Here is a 25,116-nt window from a genome sequence, read left to right on the forward strand (position 1 = left end):
TGAATCTTCCTTCTTTCGTTCATCTGGCCAAGTCCCCTTAGGAGCCCGTGAAGTTCTTGGTGGTTAAAGCTCACCCGGTGCCAGCATAGAGCAGCCACAGCCCAAGGGTGTGAACTTGTCACCTGCTTGCTGGGCTGGGTGACCTTGCAAAACACATATCCTGTGCAGCTGCCAGGAGGCACATTACTCATATTTGCCTTCAAGAGAGCCAGCTGCTAGGACTGTCATTAACAAACGGCCTCCAGCTGCTGCACCTTCAGATCCGAAGATAGCATGTTTTCCCACCGGGGCCTGGGCACAGTGGGGACATAGTGCCAGGCTATTTCTGCCCTCCATGGGGCTCCTCTGATGGGCAGTCTTGACTCTGGGCCTCACCAAGACTTTCTCAGAGCGGCACTGCAGTTTGAGGCTCTTTCTCTCCATCCTTCCTTCTCCCTCTGAAGATAGGTGTCCACCTCCACCGTGATCAAAAGGCTCTCCTTGTTTACTCTAGCTCCCTCCCTTTATCCTTAGAGAGGCTTCCTCAATAAATCTCTCACACCTCTCATTGGCCGTAGCATCTGTCTTTTAGACCTGACACCACAGACCCTCTCTGGGCCATGGGGCCCACAGCCATCTGCCCCCTCGGATAGCTTGTGCCTAATGGTCTCACCATTCCTCTTCATCACTAAGTGGTGGCACAGGAGTGTGATTTCCCTCTCAGCACCAGGGGACAGGGTGCAAACCAATTCCAGCAGAGCCAGAGGCAAGGAACGGCTGCTTCCCAAGTCCAGGGCTCCCACCCAACCCATGCCCTGCCTCGAGCCCATGATCATTTCCCAGCTTCCGTACCCTCCACCCAAGAGGGGAAAGGGGCCTCAGAGCCTTGGACTAGGGTAAGAGCCCTGAGTTCAGTCTGGTTTCTGCCGCTGACTTCCCTTCTCTGGGCTTCAGTTTTCCCCATCTGTGCAGCGGGGCTTTGGCTGGGTTGGTCTGGGTGGGGGAAGGGAGATCATGGCTGTTTGGGGGTTTAAAAAAAATACCTTGGCAGCTGGTAGGCTACTTCGCCTGCCTGTTAAGACCAGACCTGATGCCCAGCTGGTGTGGCTCAGTGATTGAGCATCAATCCATGAACCAAGAGGTCACTGGTTCGATTCCCAGTCAGGGCACATGCCCAAGTTTCGGGCTCAGTCCCTAGTAGGGGGTGTGCAGGGGCTGACCGATGATTCTCTCATATTGATGTTTCCATCTCTCTATCCCTCTCCTTTCCTCTCTCTCTCTAAAAAAATAAATAAAAAGATATTTTAAAAAAAGACCAGACCTGGTGAGACGCTCACATGGCAGTATCAGGGCAGGGCCAGGCCTAAAGCCAAGTCCTGATTATGCTTGGACACCACAGGTTACGGGGTGCTGTGCCTGGGTACCTAAGAGTGGCCATCAACCCCAGAAAGGACAGCACCCTGGGGAACCACAGTCAGGGGAGGTAAGCAGACAATAGCAGTATGTTGAGGTCAGACTACTCTAGAGGAAATAATGAGAGTACAAGGAGGCAGAACTAGTACCCGAGGGAGTCTGGACAGGCTTCCTAGAGAGGGACTTTTGTTTTGGGCTTTGAAGGCTGAGTAGGAGTTTCCCAGATAAGGGCTTTCAAGGCGGACTGAATACAGACTCAGAAGCGAGAACCTCTGCTGTGTGATCTAAAAATATGTGAGAAGTGGAGGACTAGGGTGGAGATCGGGGAATGGTGAGAGAGTGAGCTGTGCCCAGACCTTGAAGGCTCTCTAATAAGGTCAAGATTCTACAGCCTTCACTGTGACATGTAGGAGGTGGGTGCTGCTCTTATTTTCAATTTACAGATGAACCAACCGAGGCCCTGAGAGATGGAGGGGGCTCTGACAGGAATGCAAAGGGCAGTGTCAGGGCCCAGTTAATCTCCGGAGCCAGAGGCCAAGTCCTCTTCTCATTGCGTGGGCAATGCCAAGGACAGCCCCTTCCCTCCCCTCCCCCCTTCCCCTCCTCTCCCCTCTCCTTTCCCTCCCCTCCCTCCTCCCTCTCCCCTCTCCCTCCTCCCCTCCCCCTCTCCCCATCGCCATCTGACATCAGCGAGCAAAGCTTCCTCAGCCCCTCTCCCTCCTCCATCCCAGGGTCCTTGTCTGTGCTGACGTCATGTACACAGAGAAGAGAAATTTGTGGAGATTCCGGAGAGGCCAGAGTGTGGGAACCAGGACAGATGCTGCTGGCGCTGCCCCAGGGCCGAGAAGCCTCTGGGCGCTGCCAAGGGGGCTCTGGAATGTGTCTGAGGCGGCTGGTTTCCTCCATTGCAGCCCCCACCCCCACCCCAGGCCTGGGAGAGCGAGGGAGGCTCTGATCATCCAACCGCCATTTGGGCCTTGAGCAGCCTATGGGGGCCTGCGCTGCCTGCACACAGGAGTGTGTGTGCATCGGAACAGCTGGGCCAGCCAGCCAGTCTGCTCTCAGGGGTCTGAGCTGGGGCCACCGGACCCCCAAAGAGGGAGCATGACCCTCATGAACGCTGCAGCCCAGGGATGGAGAAGGGAACCAAACCGGTATTGTCCACCACCTTCCCGGGAGAAGGCGCTCAGGAGTGTGTGTGTGTGTGTGTGCTGGTGGGGGGAGAGGGGGGCAGCCAGACAAACAGACACAGACAGATGGTCCCACCCCCACCCAGTGGGCCCCAGGGGTGGCTGTGCACCGCCTGTTCATCACATGTGGCTCCCAGCAGCTGCACATTCCGTCAGAGACCAGCTGCGGTGGCAGCTGGGGAGGTGGGGAGTGAGCGCTATGGGTCCCAGGGGAGCAGGGGAGGAGGGCAAGGGGAGGACAGAAGGGCCTGGGAGAGCAGGGGTCAGGGAGGGGGTGAGGAAAGGAGGCTGAGACCTTTCTCAGGATACAACACCAAGCGGACCGTGGTGATGGGAATGCCTGACAGCTGGAGGCCCTGTGGATGGGGGCCTGGGCGCAGGCAGCTGGGGGTGGGGTGTTCTGGGACAAGCCCACACACCCGGGCGAGGTCTTGGCACATAGTTGGACCAACATAAGTGTAAGAAGAAATACTGGGCAGTTGAATATATGGGCCCAAAGCTCAGAAAAAAGGGTCTGTATTGGAGATATAAATGTGGGAATCATTGGCTTATAACAGGTAAAGCCGTGGGAGTAGATGAGGCTCCTAAGGAGAAAATGCATGGGAACAGAGGCTTAGTCAAACGCTAACATTACACTAAACAGCAGGCACTGCTCTATGCATCTTACCTCACTTAATCCGCACAACAAGCCTACGGGGTGAGTTTTGTTGTTATCACTTTTTACCAGCGAGAAAACCACGGCATAGAAAGGCCTCTCTCTCTCTCTCTCTCTCTCTCTCTCTCTCTCTCTCTCAAGCAATGTCACCCTTTTATTTTATTTTTTAATATATTTTTTTTATTGATTTTTTACAGAGAGGAAGGGGGAGGGATAGAGAGTTAGAAAAACATCAATCAGCTGCCTCTTGCACACCCCCTACTGGGGATGTGCCCAAAACCAAGGTACATACCCTTGACTGGAATCGAACCTGGGACCCCTCAGTCCACAGGCCAATGCTCTATCCACTGAGCCAAACTGGTCAGGGCTAGAAAGGCCTCTCTTATTCTGGCTCACCTCCTGCCTTACTGTGGGGCTCCAGGGCTGTTTCTGTCCCTCTCTGGGTCTGTGTCCCCAGACACAAAGGGAGGGCCCAGGCTCTGCAGAGGGGAGACTGAGTGGCCCCAGGTGCTCCAGCCCTCCACCCCTCCCCTCCCACCAGGATAGTACCTAGTAGGACTCTGTGACTGTTTGCCGGGGGGTCAGGCACCACGCCCTCCACAGGGAAGGTAGAGGCCTGTGCAGGCCCCCCAGCTCCCCTCCCTATCACTAGTCACTTGGTCAATACTTATCAAACAGCTACTATGAGCCAGAAACTGCTAGGCACAGAGGAGATGACGATGAGCAAACCCAACCTGGTTCCTGCCTTTATGTGCTAGAGACAGACATAAATGATCGCACAATTAGTACCTGCCAACCACGGCCCCGAGCATCTCTGTGCCAACCACCCTCTCCTCTGGGACCCCGGAGAGCCCCACCGCCCAGCAGGCTGAGGCTCAGTGCCTGGCCTAGCAGAGGCCCGTCTCAGCATATGGCCCACAAGCAACCCAACCATTTGGAGCCCAGGTCTTGTCAGTTTAGTAATGTGAATACCAGCCCCGAGGGAAGACAGGGGTTGACCTAGTGTGGGAGCCAGGGATTGAGAAAGTTCGCTGGAGTTGAAACTTGCCCTCGAAAATCTCTTCCTGCTCGCTCAGATCCAGGGCTGGGGGATGGGAAGAGTGGGGAGGGCGGAGGTCCCTTCTCTGCCTCCCTCCCTTCGGACTGAGGCTGACTGCCGCTCCTGGACTCCCGGGGGCTCCCCTCTGCCTACCCCTAACCCCCTCTCATCGGCAAACAAATCCCCCCTGAGACCTTTGTGCCCTCTCTCATTTACCTGCCCCTTCTCCAAACCTGCTTCTCCATCCTCCTTCAGACACATCCTGACCCATGGAGCAGGCCCCTGCTCTGCCCCCTCCATCCACGCCGAGGCTTCTGTGACCTCTTGATTGTACACCTTCCTCCCAGAGCCCCTGGCCTGGGGATCAAGCCCTTACTCTTGGCCTTCTCTGGCCTGGGCCCTGGTGCTCCGTGCTTCCCTGCGTTCCCGCCTCCTTCCCAGTTCCTCTGGCTGTGGTTCCCAGGCCTCTCTGCCGGGTTCTCCTCCTTCTTGCTCTGCACTAGCTCCTGGTGCTATCTCGTGTTCCCGTGGCTTCAGCTACCAGCCACCAAACCTCTGCTGCAGCCCGGCCGCTTCGGGGTCTCCTCCTGGGTGTTCCCTGGGTCTCACACACCGCATGGCCACACGGAAGGTTTCGCCCTCTGCTGTGTTTCCCATTGGTACTGTCACCTGCGCCCACTCAGTCACCCAGACAGGACCCCCAGCGTGACTCGGATGTTCCCTCTTCACCCCCTCTGCACTAGCCCCACATGCCTGGCTGTTGCATGAGTCTCCTGATTGGTCTCCCCGACTCAAATGCATGATGCAGCGGCTTCCAGCATGAATCTGGGTGCCAGCCTGCCTGGTTAGAGTCCCAGTTCTAGTTCTACCACTTACTAGCTGTGCCATCTTGGTACGTTACTTAACTTCCCTATGTCTCATTAAATGAGATAATAATAATAATAATAATAATAATAATAATAATAATAGGTTGTTGTGAGATTTAAATGAGTTAATGTGCTCCCTGTCTTCTCTGCACTGACACAGCTCCCCCATCCCCTGACAATGTCTGTCTGCACCGTTTGTCTCCACCCCTCCTCGGTCAGGGCACCTCTCAGCGGAGCCAGTCACTGTCACTGTCCGCACTGGTGCTGAAACACCAGAGGCCCCGGCAGGTGAGAGCCTCCGCAGCTTGGCAGCCCCGCGTCCCTGACCTTGCTTATTTCTAGCCGCAGCTTCCAAACCAGCGCCCTTTCAAGGGACATCGACACAGCAGCCAAGTTCATTGGGGCTGGAGCTGCCACAGTAGGGGGCGGGCTCTGGGCCTGGAATTGGGATTGTGTTTGGGAGCCTCTTCACCAATTATGCCAGGAACCCTGCTCTGACGCACCAGCTCTCCTAGGCCATCTGGGCTTTGCCCTCTCAGAGGCCAGGGGCTCTTTTGCCTGCTGGTGGCCTTTCTCATCCTCTTCGCATGTGCGGGAGCTGCCTCCACCTCCATCCTTCTTTCTCCCGTGTCTTGTCTGCCCTGTATGTTCCTTTTCCTATGCGTCCCCAGGCAGCCTGGGGAGAGTGGTTGGCTCAGGATTTGACAGGAGGAAGACAGATAAATACTGTATTAATAAGAAAAACAAACAAACAAACAAATGTTTATCAAATAGTACTGTGCCTAGTACATGGTAAGTGCCATAAAATTTTATTTTTGTGTTATTGATTTATTTATTTCACAAACATTGTAAGTGCTTACTATGTGCTAGACACTTTGCTAGACACTAAGGGACATAATAATGAGCAAAAAAAGTGATTCCTGCCCGCGCCCCCCGCGCGCCCGAACATCACAGTCCATGGGGAAGCCTTTTCCTGAGAGCCCCATGGAGCGGTTTCCTGGTGTTTGGCCAATGCCCCACTCTTTCCCATCTTAAAAATGAAACAGAGCAAAAGCAAACACAGCCTGGATTCCACTTCTCCCTCCAGCTATTCCCATGGTGCACTTACCCATCAGTCAAGCTTCTCAAATGAGTTTATTCTACCAGCAAGTCTTTATGGCACACCTACCACATGCCAGGCACTGTGCTGGGTGCTGGGGAGTCAGCAGTGAACAGAAGGGAAGTCTCTACCCCAATGAGTTCATCTTCTGGAGGGGCACAGGGACAACAACCAGATATATCAACATGTATAATACCAACGATATGCCAGATGCTGTATAGTGAGATAAAGTGAGGTGGGGGACACAGAGTGACTGGGGGATTGGTGGCTATTTTAGATGGGGAGTCAAAAGAGTTGCCCTAACTGGCTTGGCTCAGTGGATAGAGCGTCAGCTTGTGGACTGAAAGGTCCCAGGTTCAATTCCAGCCAAGGGTACATGCCTGGGTTGCGGGCTTTATTCCCAGTAGGGGATGTGCAGGAGGCAGCCAGTCAATGATTCTCTCTCATCATTGATGTTTCTATCTCTCTTTCCCTCTCCCTTTCTCTGTGAAATCAATGAAAATCTATTTTAAAAAAAGAGAGAGAGAGAGAGTTCTCGCTGAGGATGTAATATTTGAGCAAAGACTGGCATGGAGTGAGATAATCCGAGAAGATCTGGGGAAGAGGATTCCGGTTTTAGTTTATGTCCCGCTGAAGCGAGCGTCAGAAGAGGATTCCCGGCAGAAGGAACAGCAAATGCACCAACTACTGGAATGGCGGGAAGGCTCTCGTGGCTGAGTGAGCAAGGCAGGGGCAGGGCCAGCGCACAGGGGGACCGGACATCGGTGCACTCTGAACTGTCCCGGCATAGTTATTAGTATTCCCTCCTTTCGCTTTCAAAGCCGTCCCAGGTTTCGATGGAAAGTGCATACTCACCCTACACGTAGGCCATGGGAAGCAGCTGACATCCTGTGCTGAGTATGATGGGGAGCCGAGAGATGGTTTTAAGCAGGAAGTGACAGGATCTGACGGACACTTTAAAGGATAATGACCAAGTACTCGAAACACTCTCCTGGCTCCTGTGACACCACCCCCTCTTGCTCTCCTCCACCTCCCTGGCTACTCCTGCCCTGTCTCCTCTCACAGCTCTTTCTCTTCTGCTCAGTGTCCAAATCTCCCAGTTTCTCTGGACCAGTGATTCTCAGCAGAGGCGATTTCTCCCCCAGGGAACATTTGGTATGATCTAGAGACATTTCAAAAAATTTTTTTATTTTTGTTAATCCTCACCCGAAGATATTTTTTCCCATTGCTTTTCAGAGAGAGAATGAAAGGAATGGAGGGGGGGGGGGGGGAACATCCATGTGTGAGAGACACATTGATTGGTTGCCTCCCACCTGAACCCCAATTTGGGGTGGGGAGCAAACCCGCAACCAAGGTACATGTCCGTGACCTGGGATGGAGCCCGAGAGCCTTCAGTGCACAGGCAATGCTCCAACCACTGAGCCACACGGATCAGGGCTAGAGACATTTTTAATTGCACAAACCGAGGCAGGCAGATATTACCAGCATTTAGTGGGTAGAGGGGATGGGGGTGGGAGTGGGAGTGGGGTGAGGGTGTGGTCAGACCTGTGAGAGTCTGCTGTCATCCCCAAATGGGACCGCTGATGCTGACTGGCTCTGGCCAAGGTCCCTCAAGACCTGACTAGATGGTGGTCGGGGGTGGAAGGGGGGGTGTCTCTGGGAATCAGTTCCCAGGTCACCAGCTTCAGATCTGGCCTGGGCGGCCTAGAGCACCAGAGAGGGCTCATTCTGAAGCCACAGCAGGCCTCCAAAGGGGGGCAGGGAGGCACGCTCCAGCCTACCCCCAACACACCAAACTGTTCATTCAGTGGGTGCTCCAGCCCCTAGGGAGAGGGACTCGCAGGAGAGTCTCAGAGGTCCAGCTGCCATCTCCTGGGCCAGTACCCCAGAGGGGTCCGCAAGGCTCTGAAGGAAGCAGATGGGAGCATCCTGGGAGGGGACTTCCGGGGCAGGGAGAGGGGAAGGCGGGCTGCGAGTGGCAGGGCTGAGACGTCGCGCCTTTGACTCAGCGGCCAGCACCCAGGAAGCCACCCCTTCATTTGGAGAATGGGGTTTGTCATCTGAGGAGGACTGCCCTTTCACCCCCACAGCAAGCCCTGCGTGCAGACACTTGATTATGGTGGCCCTCCTCCACACCTGTCCACAGACACAGCCCCTGCCAGGCACACGCACACGCACGCGCGCGCGCGCACACACACACACACACACACACACACACACACACACACGCTCCACTTGCTCTGGACCCCAGGGGAGAAGCTGCTGGGGATCCTTGTCAGGATCCGGCCACAGCCACCCACCAACCCTCACCAAACTGGACGTGTGGGCCGCACCCAGAACCCCAGGGCTGGAGCCGGTGGGGTCGACCTTTGCCTAAGCGGGGGCATCACCGCGGAGCGGCGCCTCCACAGACCGGCGGCGCCCGGGGCACCCTGGGGACAGACGGGGACCCCGGCTTCCCGGGAGGCCTCCCAGGGCACCTGCCAAAGGCCACCCAGCGCGCGGCGGCCGCGGCGGCGGAGCGGAGCCGGACCTCCCAGCCGTCGGTGGGGGCGGCGACCGCCCGGGGCCTTCCCACGGCTCGGCCGGCGCGTCACCGCGGGGGCGAGGGGCGCCGGCCGCCGGGGGCTGCGGCGCGGAGCCGGGCCCTGGGAAAGGGCGGCGGCGGCGCCCGCGGGGCGGGGCCGGGGCGGGGCCGACTTCCCGGCCCGGAGCCCGGAGCGCCCGGCGGAGACCTGGCAGCCGGCACTCACCATGAAGCGGCCCCGGCAGCCCAGCGGCTCCGACGGCGAGTCCGACGGACCCATCGACGTGGGCCGCGAGGGAGAGCTCAGGTAAGGGCCGGGATGGGGGCTGCACGCGCCTGCGGGCTCCGCGAGCGCGGGGACCGGTCCTCGAGGCGGCCGCCGCCTCCGGAGACGCAGGCGTGGGCGAGGGCCCGCAGGTGTGTGCGGGGGTGGAGGGCGGGGTGCAGTGTGCCCTTACGTGCACGGGGCCTGGGGTCCCGGGTGCCCTCGGCCATTCAGGGTTTGGGATGCTCGGATGAAGACAGGGCCCAGCTCGCGGTCTGATGTCGGTCCAGTGAGTGGTCTCTTTCTGTCGAGGTGCCCCGGTGAGGCAGTTGGCGAGGAGGCTCTTAGGAAAAACCCTCATCGGCTGTGGGCACACCCCCTGCCCAGAACCCACTATGCAGGATAGCCATCCTGCCCCAATTTTACCCTGATTTGGGTGCACTTTTCATATAGTACGTCTAGGGGAAGAAGGACATCTGTCCTTGGGGCAAATTGGACTTTGAATACAGTTTTGATGGAAGGAAACCAGAGCTGGCTTGCCCATGGTCAGGCACGGGCCTAGGCTCCCATCCCAGTGCCCTTTCTGCTGCACCACCTCCTGCCAAGGTCTGTCTGCTCTTGGTAAATATTCGGACCTGCTTCAAACCTGTAGAACACACTGCACATGGATATAGTCGGATAGCTCTGCCACTTCACAGTTCTGTGAACAACCCAAGCTTCAGTTTCCTCATCTGTGAAGTGGATATAGCCCGGCTGGAGTGGTGCAGTGGTTGAGGGTCATCCTGTGCACTAAAGGGTTGCGGCTTCCATTCCCCGTCAGGGAAAATACCTGGGTTACACGTTTGACCCCCCAGTAGGGGCATGTAGGGAAGGCAACTGATGGATGTTTTCCTTCCTCCCTTCCCTTCCCTTCCCTTCCCTTCCCTTCCCTTCCCTTCCCTTCCCTTCCCTTCCCTTCCCTTCCCTTTCCCTTCCCTTCCCTTCCTTCTCTCTCTCTCTCCCTCCCCCCCCCCACCATCCTCCCTCTAAGTGTGTCCTCAGGTGAGGATTAAAAATAAAATGGGTATAAATAATAGACCCATTTTCATGGGAATATTGGGTAAATCAAATGAGATAGTATATGCCAAGAGCTTAGCACATGACCTAGCTCCAAGCAAACGCTTAATTAGCATCAGGAACCCAACATATGGTACCCAGAACCTGAAAGAGCAACAGGGGCTGACTGGGTGTCTGCAGGCCTGGGTCCCAGCCCCAAATCTGCCACTGACTCACATGTGACCTTGGGCCATTGCTTTTCCTCTGTGCGCCCGTTGCCTCAGCAGTGAAATAGGGGGGACAGTAAGGGCTCTCTTCTCTCTCTGGGCTCACCCAGGTCTGTCTCTCTAGAATAGAACTGGAAGAGGAGAGGGTGTTCATTTTATTCTTAGGGATGTTTTTGAGGGCATTTCATAGATTCAATGATCTCCAGTTTCTAAGACTAGGGGATCCTGCCTCAATCACAAATCCTAGTAAAATGTCATCAGCTTTTTTAAAAATGCCACCAGCTTTCAATTATTTATAGCTTATAATTGGAGGTAAGGCAATAGATATTGCCCTTGCATTCTGTACATTGGGTTTTGGGATATATAACATAATTTTCCATGCAACTTAATAGCCTTTTTAAGTTGTTTAGAAAAAAAAAACAAAATAGTAAAAAAAACCCTCTCTCTCTCTCTCTCTCTCTCTCTCTCTCTCTCTCTCTCTCAGAGAGAAAGGGAGAGAGAGATAAAAACATCAATGATAAGAAAGAATCATTGATCAGCTGCCTCCTGCACACCCCCTACTGGAGATCGAGCCAGAAACCTGGGCATGTGCCCTAACCGGGAACCAAACTGTGACCATCCATGCTCAACCATTGGGCCATAGCAGCCAGGCAAAAGCCACTCTTTAGATAAGTAGTTCTCTGAGTCTGTGCCTGCTAGGTGCAGGGGAAGAGCCTAGCACCACGTGGTGATGGAGGCCGGGGGGGGGGGGGGGGGTGTCTCAAATTCAGTGTCATTGGGTCTTCATGAATCAGAGGCACGAAATAGATACCAGAGAGCTAGGCTGATCAGAGCTGGCTTCTGTCTTTTAAGAACTTGCAGCTTGGCCAGTGACCTTCCAGGTCACACAAAGACCGTGGACAGCACGGAAGATGGACAGAGAGACAGACTGTGGGCTGTGAAGGCACCCACACAGGTGGAGGTCACTTATAACCAAAGGCAGCAGGGAGGGCTTCCTGAAGGTGGTGGCATTGGGCTGCCTACAGAATCAGTGGGCAGTCTTTTCCTACGCAGCATTTTGTCCTTTCAGCTAGAGCCCATCTTGAGAGACTGTCTCAATTCTTAGAGGAGCAGACCCCATCAGAGGAGAGAAAGCAGTTGGACATCTGGCAGAGCTGACTTATAGACCCCTCTTTGTAGCACTCACCAAAGGGCCCTCCCCCCAGCAGACATCAATGCTTCAATTCAGGGATCACTGAACGATGCCTGCTGTGGCCCAGACCCTAGGCTGGGCGTGGGGGGCCCAGATGTATCCTGCCCAGCCGCTGCCCTCAGGGAACTCTCAGAGAAGAAGAGCTTCATGTACAAAGACAGCCAGATAAACAGTGGCAAGGGCTAGGGAACAGGGGCAGCCAGCCTCCCTGGGGGTCAGAGGCAGGGCGCAAACCCCCCACACTCAGAGATGTGAGAGTACAGAGCAGAGTGTGTTCCCTGTCACTGTGGGCATCTGCCTGGTGGTGGTATCCTGCCTCCTCCGTGGGAATCACCCACAGGGCTCCTCTCTGAACCCAGCCCCCTGACACATGCTGGGACCGCATACAGCCTCTCCCTTCCCCTTCTGCAAACATTTAATGAGCACCTGCCCCATGTCAGGCACTGGGTCAGGTCTGTGGGTTGTTCCTTCATGTTTAAAGGCACGTGGTAGACTTTGAAGTCAGATGGACCTGAGTTTGACTCCCACCACCATTCACTTGGGCATCTCTGAACCTCCGTTTTCTCCCTTACAAAAGGGGGATGCTAATACCTACCTCACAGGGTGAGGCTTGAATAAAGCAATTAACCCAAAGCATGTCTCCCTGCTTGGGCGCAAGGTAACTTCCAGTTAATGGCGCTCTTTAAGGGGTTGGAGGGTACAAGTTCACAAGGCCGTGGTCTAATGAAGAGACGGGAAGTCTGAAGACTGGACTTACTGGCCGTGATTCTTAACTCTCTGTGTCTCTGTCACTCCATCTATCCAATGATTGTTTTTCCTAAATATGAAATGAAATGGCCTCAGTAATACTTAACCCCCAGGGCTATTGTGCAATAAATAAGACAAGTAATTGTGGACATGCTGTCTAGAACAAACAGTACTGGCTATGAATTTTGCAAGTTGTGACGATGAATATATGGGGTGCACTGGTAAGAGCACTGGATTAAAAGCCAGGAAACTTGAAATTTCTTCTAATTTGCTGTGTGGCTTGGAGCAGATTCCTTCCCCTCTCTGAGTTTCCTCATTTTACCAGTGGGCTCAGTGCTGCCTGAAATCCCTTCATTGAGGGCATTGTCGTTCTGCCTTGGGCTGATGCACAGTGAGTGGGATTATCTACAAGGGCTCCACAGGGGCCTTCCCAAGGGAACCTGAGGGTGAGCACTGAGGGTGGCCAGGACTGGCAGCCAGACCACCTAGAAAACCGTCCCCACCCCAGGATTCTGGCTAGGAACCACTCGAGGGCCATGGAGCAGATCTTGGTGGTCAACATGTCTCCTCCGGGTCCATGAAAATCTGCCTTATTTTCAGACTCTCAGCCAAGAAGCTCTCACACCTCCTCCCTGTCGGTGTCAGGGCCAGATCACAGTCTGGAAATGAGCACACACTGAGCTCTTGGGAACGTTAAGGATAAGGGGACTGGAGGGCTATTCAGACATACAGGAAATGGGAATTAAGAGGGAAAACAATGCTGAATTTGGAGCCAGAAGACATGGCTCCCCATGCTGGCTTTGCTCCTTCGCAGCTGCGTAGGCTGGGCAAACTGCCTCGGCTGCTGAGCCTCAGCGTGCTCCTCTGTAAAATGGGGCTTTGGTTAGGCTCACAGGAGGAATACGTACTTGGTGATGCCAGGGAAGCTGTGAGGTGAGGTTTGCCTGTTAGCTGTGGGAGTGGGATCATGCCGCAGAGAACAAGGGACCAGGGGACTGGAAAAAGGGATGGCAGAGCCACCTGCCCTGAAAGGGGTGCGTCAGCCTCCAACAGACGGTCCCTCAGGAGGGATCAGGCTCAGAGGCAGTGACGTGAGTAGAGCTAACCCAATACCCCTAGTGATGCCTTATCCAGCCTGGGGGGACAAAGGCTGCGTTTCTCAGACTCCTGGCTCTTGGGGCTTGTCCCCAGTGGAGCTCTGGAAACAAGCTGCCCTACAGAGCTCAGGCTCTGGCCCTCTGTTCCCTGAGCCTGGCTTGCTGGGCCATCCCTCCCAGGAGCTTTCACTGGTCTCTTACCAGACCTTCTTGTCCAGATGTTCGGATGGAGATAGCCTTTTCCAGATGTGGCTGCACAAAGCCAGAGCGTAGATGAAAATTTGAGAAGATGATGAAAATTACCCAACCTCTGGCATCAAAGGAGCAATCATGGGGACTGGGACCTCCCTGGTGAGCCTCGGGTGCCCCCATTCCGCAAAGGCCTACGACAGTGATGTTAAAGAGGAGGGCAGGAGGGAGCTCAGCCATGAGCTCTGCCATGTTCCAAGCACTTGCTGAGGATGGGGCTACAATCGTGAATGAGGCAGACATGGGTCATGACCTCATGGAGCTTTCAGACTTGTTAGAGGGACAGACATTAACCAAACAATCATGTGAAACAACACAGGGTCCTAACTGCTGTGAATGCAGGATACTGGAGAATATAGAGTAGGGGATAAGTACCTAGTAGGAGGGGGACCTCAGAAAAGGCTTCCCCATGCCCTGGCCAGTAGCTCAGTGGTTAGAGCATCGGCCCTCAGACCAAAGGGTCTCGGGTTCAGTTCCCAGTCAAGTGCATGTGCCTTGGTTTCAGCTTTAATCCCTGGCCTGTTCAGGGTGAGAGTGGGAGGCAACCAATCCATGTGTTTCTCTCATGTGATGTTTGTCTCTCTCTTCTCTCTCTCTCTCTCTCTCTCTCTCTCTCTCTCTCTCTCTCTTCCTTCTCTTTCTCTCCCCCCTCCCTCCAATTCTCTCTTAAAATCAATGGAAAAAATAACCTCACTTGGGTGAGGATTAAAAAAAAAGAAGGAAAGAAAAAGAAAAGGCGTCCCCAGGAAGGTGACCTGAGGGTAGTATCAGGCAACAGGCCTGAGCTTGGGGGCAAGGAGACACGTGGGCAGAGAATGCTAGGCCAGGGGAACAGTCCGTGTAACCACAGGAGGGAGTTAGTACGTTCACAGAGAGCTCGAACACAGAGAGCGTAAGAGGTGCGTCACTCTAGGAGGTGACAGGGGCCCGCGGGGCCACCTGAAAGATGGTGGTCTGGATCCTAAAAGCTTTGGGGAACCCCTGAGGAGTTTTAAGAGAGTGACAAGGTCAGGTTTGCATTTAAATGAGCACTCTGCCTGCGTGTAGAGGGTAGCAGGCGGGGTGCAAAGGGGCCGACAGCAGACTCTTGCAGTTGTTCCATGAAAGGTGATAGGGGCTTGGTCCTGAGAGCTGCAGTGGAGATGCGGAGGGCAGCAGTGAGGTGTATTTTAGGTTTGAGGAGGTGGATAAGGACCGAGGGGGGATCAAAGACCGTGGCCAGGTGTCCCCCTTGCAGAACCAGAAGACAGGGTGGCTTCACTGAACCCAGGGAGAAGGGGACCCGTGTGAGGCGGAGGCAAGCTCATGGTTCCCGTACAGATGCGTGGCATCTTGCATTTGAAATGGCAGTAGTCACCTTGGCTAAGGTTATTTGTTGACCTGGTGTCTCTCCATGGAAGTTGAGGGTCTGGAGGGCGGGGCCTGAACGGCACGTCTGGGTGTGGGCCGGATGAATGGCCTCCATGCAGCCTAGCGAATGCCCTCCATTCCAAGAGGCCTCCGAAGCAGGAAACCGTTAGGAGGGCGAGCAGTTGGGCTGGGGAGGATTTCGGGGCAGGAAAGGCCGAGGGCTAGGCCTCTTCCCTGGGATGGAAACTCCTGGGATGCGAGCAAACACCCCTCCTTTGGCTGGGCCTTCGGAGGGAGGTGGGGGGAGTGATGGGGGCGAAGTGATGCCGGTCGGGGGCCTTCGGGGGAGGCCGAGCAGTGTCCCGAGAGCCCGAGAGTGGCCTGTGACCCAGATGCCGCTCCCCGCGCCCCCAGCCGCGCTGCGTGGGAGGCGGCGGCAGCTGCAGCCGGGGCGGAGGGCGGGCAGCCGGCGCGCCCGGCCCGTGGGAAGCGGCGGCATCTGCTCTTTCCACGCTCGTTCCCAGCGGCTCCCTCTGAAACCCAACCCGCTGGCCGCCGCTGGCCCTTGCCCTCGCCCGCCCCGCCCGGGATCGGGTTGCAGAAGCCGGAGTGGCTGGCCGCGGTTCCGATGCCCGCCCTCCGGCAGCGGGAGAGAGGAGCTTGGGGCCGGGGCGGAGGCGAGAACCGAGCTCACACCTTCCTTCCGCCCCCACCGCCCCCCACCAGACATCCCCCCCCGCCGCGCTGAACACCCCCCCCTCTGCCGGCCTGGGGCAGTTAACCCAGTGCAGGGAAGGACTTGACCCAGGGAGGAATGGGCCCGGGGGAGAAGGGAGAGAATGCGTCCCCTCCCACGCCTGCCCTGTGCTTCCTCCCAGCTTGGGAGACCACAGACGCCCAGCAGGGGGCTGTGCTCGCCCACGAGGTCACCCCAGGCCAGGGAGATGGTCCTCCAGCTCTGACAAACTTGCCTTTCTCTTCCTCTCCAGCCAGATGGCCAGGCCGCTGTCCACCCCCAGCCCTTCGCAGATGCAAGCCCGGAAGAAACGCAGAGGGGTGAGTGTCTCCTCTGCCGCGCAGAGGTTTACACTGGGTCCCCAGGGGCCTAGCCTCCAGAAACCTGGTCAGAAACATCACCGCAAGCTAGATGGCCTGGGTTCAAATCCTGGCTCTGCAAGTAGCTAGCGGGGTGACCTTGGGCAAGACACTTAACCTCTCTGTGCCTCATTTCATCAACTGTGTAACTGACGTCAGGACAGTACCTACCCCAAAGTGTTGGGGATTTTTGTTGTTAATCCTCACCCGAGGATATTTTTCCATTGATTTTTTTTAGAGAGAATGGAAGGGAGGGGGAAGAGACCGAGAGAGAGAAACATGGATGTGAGAGAGAGACATCGATTGTTTGCCTCCCTCACATGCCCTGACCAGGGCCTGGGATCGAGCCTGCAACCAAGATATATGCCCTTGACCGGAATCGAACCCGGACCCTTCAGTCCGAGGGCCAATGCTTTATCCACTGAGCCAAACTGGCTAGGGCTCCAAGTGTTGTTTTGAAGATTAAGGGAATTAAGGTAACACACTCAGAGCAATACATGACACACAATTGGCCAATATTATTTATCCCAGCCTTACTCTTCTCTCTGAACCCAGAACTTTCATTTTTTCTCTGTGTGCAGAGGGGGAGTGAGGGGGACAAAGAAGGCAATGCCCCTGCTTGCTGTTGGCCATCTTATCCCAGCCCCACTTTCCCCCCAAGATGCAGCTGTGCGCCTGCACTGGGCACCAGCCCTGCCACTCACTGACCAGACAACCTTCCACAGACCACTTCCATCCAGCCCTCATTTGCTTTTGTTGTTGTTGTTAATCCTCATCTGAGGATATTTTTCCATTGATTTCCAAAAAGAGTGGAAGGGAGGGGGAGAGACAGAGAGAGGAACATATATGTGAGAGAGTCATATCAATTGGTTGCCTCCTGCACATGCCCTGACCAGGGCCAGGGATCGAGCCTGCAACCCAGGTATGTGCCCTTGACCAGAATTGAACTGGGACCCTTCAGTCCTCAGGCTGACACTCTCTCCACTGAGCCAAACCAGTTAGGGCCAGCCCTCATTTTCTTTATTTGTAAAATGGGGGTCATAATTTCTGCCCTGCTATCAGTAATCTGCTACCACTATTGTGAGATGAGACTGAGATAGTGTGAATGAAAACCATCACAGCTGGAGAAGAAAGGCAATGCCTAAGATTCCTCGGACCTCCTGGCCCAGCAGGGGTCTCCAGGGCCGGCTCCAGTGGGCTGGTGTCCCTGTTCTGATTGGCTGGTGCTGTACCAGTGGTTAACCATTTAGCATATCCCCCTTTAGGTCAAGACAAGAGAGCTGAGTTCTCCCAACTTTGCAGTCCTTGCTGTGACCTTAAACAAGTCACTGCCCCTCTTTGAGCCTCAGTTTCCCCCTCCATAAAGTAAGAATAGATTTATCTCCTTCACAAAAGTATTGTGAAGGAAAATATGAGCGAATGTCCATTAAGGCATGTGGAACTGACTGTGAAGTGCCTATGTGTAAACTCTTGTCGTTGTCTTTTAGATCATAGAGAAGCGGCGTCGAGACCGCATCAACAGCAGCCTTTCTGAACTGCGGCGCTTGGTCCCCACCGCCTTCGAGAAGCAGGTATGTGGCACTGCTGATGGTGCTGCAGGAGGTCTGTGTGAGTGGCAGAGAAGGTCCTGTATCATGGCACCTCTTATTGTGAACAGCTGCCTGCAGTTCTGGGATGTCATTTGCTGATATCTGTCACTGGCCAGGGATAAGGGGAATGGAAATATATACTTGCAGAGGTATCTCAGGTGTTATGGCTTTATATCCAACATCCCATTGAACTGAATCCTCAGAATGATCCTGAAGAGTAGGGATGATTATGCCCATTGCACAGGTAGGGAAACTGAAGCACAGAGAGGGGAAGTAACCTACACCGGGTCACACAGCTCATAAATAGCAGAGCAGAACTGGAACATAGAACTCTGTGACTCTAAAGCGCCCTAACCCTCTACACTACTGACGTTCCCGAAGCTATCTGAAAGCGAAACAGGCTGCTCTGGGAGGGGGCACTCTGACAGTGACCATGTCGGGGTGAAAGGATGGCAGTGGGGAGTCAGACAGCTGCATTAATCAGGCAGCCTCAAAGACCTGTGCTCCAGGGGCCGTCATGGGTCATGTCTTTTCTCTTCTGCTGGTGAGAGCGAGTCAATCCTCCCACTGGTGCTCACTGAAATCTTCACAGGCCCAGTTATGAACGAGACCTGCTACCTGCCCTCAGGCACTCCCATGCAGCGTCTGACCCTCAGGTTTCACCCGGGAGACTGGGTGATGCTGGAGGCTTATAAAACATTTCCCAAGAGAGAATAGAGGAGGAGTACTCTTTGGGGTAAGATGATAAGCTAGCCCTTGGGTGTGGTGAGTAGCAACGTGGGTCCCCAGAGAGCAGGCCTAAGACAGTGGTCGGCAAACTCATTAGTCAACAGAGCCAAATATCAACAGTACAACAATTGAAATTTCTTTTGAGAGCCAAATTTTTTAAACTTAAACTTCTTCTAACACCACTTCTTCAAAATAGACTCGCCCAGGCTGTGGTATTTTGTGGAAGAGCCACACTCAAGGGGCCAAAGAGCCACATGTGGCTTGCGAGCCGCGGTTTGCCGACCACGGGGCTAGGAGGTGGGGGTTAGGGGGTTCAGGAGCGGCATTCTGGTGCTGGTGTATGGAAGTCAAGGGAGCAGAGGTTTCAGAAAGCATGGCCAGCAGTGCAGTGGGCAAGTGCACTAACAGGAGGCCTGAAGAGAATCGATTAGATTCAAAGACCTGGGCCGAAGCCGAGGCCCAGTCGCAGGCAGTGATGGAGTGGGAGGAAGATGGGAACACTGACGCAGTGGGAGCTGATGACTCTGTGCAGGGGAGCTGAGCACTAGATGGTTTTTACAATTGATTCTTAGAGAGAGGAAGGGAAACACTCCTCTGTCTGTACACACAGGGCTCCTCCAAGCTGGAGAAAGCCGAGGTCCTGCAGATGACGGTAGATCACTTGAAAATGCTCCACGCGACTGGTGGGACAGGTACTGATGCTCTGCTCTTCTGGGACTCATTTACACGGCCAGCATTCCGGGGTTGGGCCCTGGGGATACCCTAATGAGCCAAGTAGATGTGGCCCCTGCCCTCAGGGAGCTCACGGTCCATGGAGAAGCTGACGCAGATCCAGGTAGAACATTCGCAGAGCTTGTCTCTCTCCTTTTTCGGACACCTCCCTCTCCACTCTCAGTGTCTCCATTTGTCCCAACGCTCTCCTCATCTCTCCTCCTTCTCCAACAGGCTGTTCCTACTGGCCCACCCCCCAGGGCCTCGTGAAGCATTAGCCTGAATGAGCTTCTCCTCCCTGGGGTCCCAGTGGGAGCAACTGGCCACTGATGGTTCACCCGGGTGCCTCCCACTGGTCTAGCTTTCTGGGCTGTTCTGTCCTTGGCAGTGCTTGGTCATGTGTCATGCTCACCGCTGAAGATCAGTCCCAGGATTGTAGCAGAATGCAAATGTAACCCCTTCTGTTATTTTGAACGAGTCTATTACAACACAGTCATGGAACTGTAGTTTTAAACAAAACAGAAATTTTGTTTACCTGGAAGCCTCTCTGTGTAATTTGTGACTTCACAGTTGGGAAGCCTGGAACGCTCCACAGACCTGGCCACAAAGGCCTAAGTCCTAAAACCTCCGCTTACGCCCCGCGGAGGGGACAGTTGCATGTTCAGTGGCCCAGCCAGCCCTCGCCGTGTGTGGCAGTGTCATCTGGGGGCAGGCAGAGTCGTGGGCCACAGCCCAGAGATTCTGAGGCAGTAGGTCTGGACGGGAGGTTAGGAATTTGCAAGATTCGGAAGCACGCCCGCTGACCCTGATGCAGGTGGTCACTCGGAGAACTTCTGCCAAAGGAATGCACGGCCAACCGTGGAAACTTGTGACCCTCGTCAGCCCGTGGGGAGAGAGTGCAAACTGCATGTGTGGTTATCCAACTAAAGGAAAACAGTGACTAATCCCGGGGCAGCATTTTATCGTTTCAAATGCTTTCACTAATGTTATCTCACTTGCTTCTCACAAAAACCTCATGGGTGGGGCTGCTGTCACCTCATCTTCTGGCTAAGGCCTAACGGGAAGACGGAGAATTGTGGTTGGGAGCGTTGGCTTTGGATTTGAATACTGTCACTAGCTCTATGTCCTTGGACAAATGACTTAACTTCTCTATTCCTCAGTTTCCTCATCTCTAAAATGAGAAGAATAAAAGGGTTTTTATGCCCTTCTTCTTCTCTCTCCCTCTCCCCTTCTCTCCCTCTATTTAAAATCAATTGTTTAAAAAAGAGTTTTTATGAAAATTAACTTAAATAATGCAAGTTAAGTGCTAACAAGAACTCAACAAACGCTAGTAAAAAGAACAGTGAAGCGCGGCCAGTGTGGCTCAGTGATTGAGAGTCAACCCATGCACCAGGAGGTCACCGGTTCGATTCCTGGTCTGGGCACATGCCCGAGTTTCAGGCTCGATCCCCAGTAGGAGCGTGCAGGAGGCAGCTGATCCATATTTCTCTCTCATCAGTGTCTTTATCTCTCTCTCTCTCCTTCCTTTCCTCTCTCTAAAAATCAGTTTTTAAAAACATATTAAAAACGAACAGTGAACACAGAAGGTGAAGGGATTGCTCACGGTCAGCACAGCTCCGTGTACAGCAGATCCAGCACACTCACTTCCAGGGAGCCCTGACCGCAAACACCGGCTCCTGCCCAGCTGTCCCTGTGGGGGCCCCAGCTGTGAACCAGGGACCAGATATTTGCTGCTATGGTCACGAGGCCATTGCTCACTGGGGCTGTTCTGTGTCTGCCCAGAAGGTGGTATGGAGAGAAGGGCAGGTTTGAAGAGGCAGTGGGCAGTCCGTCTGATCATTCCTCAGTGAAATCAGCCAACGAGAGCGTCCCCAGCCTGAGGGCAGCAGCTGAGGGCCAGGTGGAGTCACTTTCCAGACGGCCCTTTGGGCTGGTTGACAAGCAGAACTACACTTGGTGGCTAGCGTTTCTGTTACTGAGCATTTCTGCGCACCATTTCTTTTTTATTATTTTTTGTTTTTATTGATTTCAGAGAGGAAGGGAGAGGGAGAGAGAGACAGGAACATCAATGATGAGAGAGAATCATTGATCGGCTGCCTCCTGCATGCCTCACAGTGGGGATCAAGCCCGCAACCAGGGCATGTGCCCTGACCAGAATCAAACCCTGACCTCCTGGTTCATAAGTCGATGCTCAACCACCGAGCCACGCTGGCCGGGCTGTGCACCATTTCATGTCATTTTATTTTACCCACACAAGTCAATGCACCAGGTACCGTTACATGCCCATTTTACAGCTAAGGAAATTGAGGCATAGAGAGATTAAGGGACTTGTCCATGGTCAGGCAGCTTGTGCAGTGGCCTCCAAAGGCCTCAGGCTTCCTGCCACACTATACTTACTGCCTTCTCCACGGAGTCTCCCAGCACCTGCCCACATCGGCAGGCAGGGCTGGCCTAGGCCTCCACACCCACAGCCCTTTCACCCCTGGCAAATCTCTACTTTCTTGGTCGCAGTTTCTTCCTTGTATTATTGGTCATTAATTGTGCTGAAAACAATACTTACATTTTATAATGCTTCATAGTTTAGTGAACTCATTTGATGCTCACAACCCAGCCCCCCATTAGGGATGTTTCCCACTTTACAGGTGGAGAGACGGGGGCTCAGAGAGGTGAGGGGCCCAGGGTCACACAGGCAGTGAGTGGGGAAGGCAGGTCCAGAACTCAGGCCGTCTGACCCCAGGCTCCTTGTTGTGTTCCCACTGGGCATGCCCTCATCACACCTCACTTTGCAGGATTCTTTGATGCCCGGACCCTGGCAGTTGACTTCCGGAGCATCGGTTTCCGGGAGTGCCTCACCGAGGTCATCAGGTACCTGGGGGTCCTGGAAGGACCCAGCAGCCGTGCGGACCCCGTGCGGATTCGCCTTCTCTCCCACCTCAACAGCTACGCAGCCGAGATGGAGCCTTCCCCCACCCCTGCCAGCCCCCTGGCCTTCCCTGCCTGGCCCTGGTCCTTCTTCCATAGCTGTCCGGGGCTGTCAGCCCCGAACAGCCAGCTTGCCATCCTAGGAAGAGTGCCCGGCCCCGTCCTCCCCAGCGCCTCCTCTCTTACTTACCCCACCCCAGCTCTCCGCACCGCTCCCATGCGCAGAGCCGCTGGCACCCTCCTGCCAGCCCGGAGGAATTTGCTGCCCAGTCGAGGGGCATCTTCTGCCCGGAGGGTCCGCCCTCTGGAGAGGCCGGCTGTCCCCCTGCCCATGGCCCCCAGCGGCAGGGCTGCCAGGAGCAGCCACATGGCACCCCTCCTGCCATCTTCTTCCCCCACGGCCCCTGGAGCCGGGAGGTCCCCTGCGTATGCCAGTGTTCCGGCCCCCAGGCCCTCTGCCCCCAGGCCCTCTTCCCCTGGGCCTGCTGGGCGGCCGGCGCGGGCTGTGCTCTGCCCCTCCTGGGCCGCCGAGATCACGGACGTAGGGGCTTTCTAAGCTGCCCTGCCCCGGAGGGAGAGAATTCCTTTCCAGGAGCTGAAAGTGGCTCTGCCTGTCCAGCCCTGCCTCCGGGACTGGCTCATGAGTGCGGCGGCGTCTTCACCCATCAGAGGCCCCCCTACCCCCTCCTAACTGCTCCTCCCAGCTTTCCCACCGGCTCTCCTGCAGCGGTTCTCATCTCAGAGGCTTGCTCTCACTTCTGACCTGGACAGATGCGTTCCGGAAGACCTACTAGTAAGAACCGCGCCCAGACCCCTCTCCTGCCCCAGGATACAGGGGCAGCAGGCGTGAATCTCGGCTCCGGGAACACAGCTTTGACCTAAAACACACAGTGGCTTGAGGCTGGCTGCTTCCCAAGAGAGATCAGACCCCAACCAGGAGCAGTGACTGACCGGCTGCAGCCTTCCCAGGCCCCAGGGGCTGGAACCCAGTGTCTGCCCCGCCCACCTGTCTTCTGCCCACCCAGCACAGCGAACCACAGGACACAGCCGCTGTCCACCACGGCCAAGGCCTGGGGGTCGGGAGCCCAGCAGGGCCTGCTGCTGCCCTCTTCCCGGCTGCAGACACCCTCCCTCCAGCTGACCAGCAGTTCCCTGCACGCCGCTGGGAGGTTTCCTGGCGGCAGTGCGGCTCCAGGACCCCGACCACCAGGCCTGGGGCAGTGCGCTCAGACCGGAGCCAGGACTGAGCGGAGAACCCAGCTCTCTGCCCTGCGCTGTCACCACCCTCCGGGCGTGTGGTCCCTGCTGCGCGCACGGTGTGGACAGCCATGTTCCCACGTGATGGCGCTCAGAGAGCAATCCTCTTGGGATTCAGAACCAGACGTTCGTGCTGCCTGGTTTGCATCCGGCTCACGGAGCCCAGACTGCTGGGACAGCCAAGGCTGTCGGCTGGACAAAAATAACGGCGAGGAGGCCCAGAGGAAGGGCAGGCAGAGGCGGCCTGGCCCTGCAAGGTCACACAGGGGTCGAGGGCCTGAGATCCTGTTCACCCAGGATTCCACACAGCTGGCTCTGCTCACAGGCCGTTTCCTTACCCAGCTCCAACCCAGGCCACGTGTCCTCTCAGAGGGAACAATGGCCCAGTCACCATTCCCCGTGGGAGGGCAGAGGCTGGACAAGGTTGGGGTAGACCCAGGACTGACATTCAACGGGACCAGTGTTGCCAGACCTGTTGTTAAGATGTAGAAACACATCTGTGCTCCATGGCAACTCCCTGCTTCCCCTGAGTGGCTCTGGGTGTCCCCCGCCACATGGCTTTGCCCCCAGGACCCCCGTGCTGGTTAATGCCCAGCAGACCCAAGGTCGTGGAGCCCTCCGGGGGCAATGTTGGTGCTTGTAGCGCACTGGTTATTATACACGTCGAATGTCACCACCGGGAAGATTCTCGCACCCCACCCTTTGATGGCACTGCCCTCCCCAGAGGCTAAATGAAGGAGACTCTCTGGGCTCAAAAGTAGACTTTGCAAAAACCCGAGGGAAAAGGGGCCTTTTCAGGGAAGTGGGTCGGAGGGCAGAGGTCATTTAAGTGACCCAGAAAGCTCTTTTGAAGGGACAGATTCCTCAAGGAGGCCTACAGCGCTCAAGTAATTCTTTCATCAGATTGCTGTCCGGCACCATCCGAGATGTGGTGGTTTGAGCACAGGGGTCCTTTGGAGGAGGGGGCGCTGCCTGGGGTGCCGGGGAGCCACAGAGGGCAGGGCCTTCTGGGATTGGGACAGAGGAAGGGGGCGGTGGCAGAGGGTAAGACCAACTCCACTTTCTCACAAAAGGCAAGAAGAATCCTCCTCTTCCTCTCTCTCCACTTCCTCCCCCTCCTCCCTCTCTGTGGCTTCCCAGGTGGTGGCTCACTGCTCCCAGGATACCAGGTCAGTCCTGTAGTTTGGTGACTTCCTGGCCCCGGCATTTATTTACTCACAGTGGGGCAGTGGGACTCTCATTCCCATGTTTCCAGCACCCAACTCCAAAAGAATCTGTTGACACCATTGGAGGAGGTGGAAAGGGCTAAGAACTTTCAGCATCTTCGTTGCTCTTGGGTTCATTCTCCCCAAGAGATTGGGGAAAAGGGGGGGGAGGTGACTGGATGTAATTGTTTCTGTGGTTGAGGATTTGTATCTTTTGTTCATACTCCCAAGCCTTTCTGGTGCCCCCGACTCCCACCCCACTGCTGGGGGTGTTGCAGACATCCAATAAAGTTTTTTTAAAAAAAATTCTTCTGAAATTCTGGAAACTTCTGAGTGATCCTACTTCTTAACTATCTCTGGAGTCCATCCACAACTCTGTGAACCCACAGCCACCCCCCTGAGCTGTCCACATCACCTGCCCCCCGATCCTGCCCCACATAGGTCCTCATCCCCTCTGCTTTGTCAATCACTTCTTAGCAGAGACCAGAGAGCTTTAAACATGCCAATTATATCATACTAGAGGCCCGGTGCACAAAATGCGTGCACTGGGGTGGGGGCGTCCCCTCAACCCGGATTGTGAGAGGTTGCAGGCCAGGCCAAGGGCCCCCACCGGTGCACAATTGGAGCTGGGGTGAGACGCAGGAGGTTGGCCAGCTGGGGAGGGACCACGCGAGGGCT

General features: G+C 55.4%; 1 protein-coding gene across 1 annotated transcript; it reads left to right on the plus strand.

Annotated features, from left to right (window-relative positions):
• The first annotated feature begins 8,885 nt into the window (after positions 1 to 8,885).
• On the plus strand, positions 8,886 to 24,716 carry HEYL (hes related family bHLH transcription factor with YRPW motif like). The gene is made up of 5 exons (XM_079777400.1): positions 8,886 to 9,075; positions 15,920 to 15,986; positions 17,513 to 17,596; positions 18,954 to 19,035; positions 21,844 to 24,716. Exons 1-5 carry the CDS (start codon positions 8,996 to 8,998, stop codon positions 22,530 to 22,532), a joined length of 1,002 nt encoding a protein of 333 aa, XP_079633526.1. The 5' UTR covers positions 8,886 to 8,995; the 3' UTR covers positions 22,533 to 24,716.
• Positions 24,717 to 25,116: the final 400 nt, after the last annotated feature.

The sequence above is a fragment of the Cnephaeus nilssonii genome (genome assembly GCF_951640355.1).
Source record: "Cnephaeus nilssonii genome assembly, chromosome: 7".
NCBI lineage: Eukaryota > Metazoa > Chordata > Mammalia > Chiroptera > Vespertilionidae > Cnephaeus > Cnephaeus nilssonii.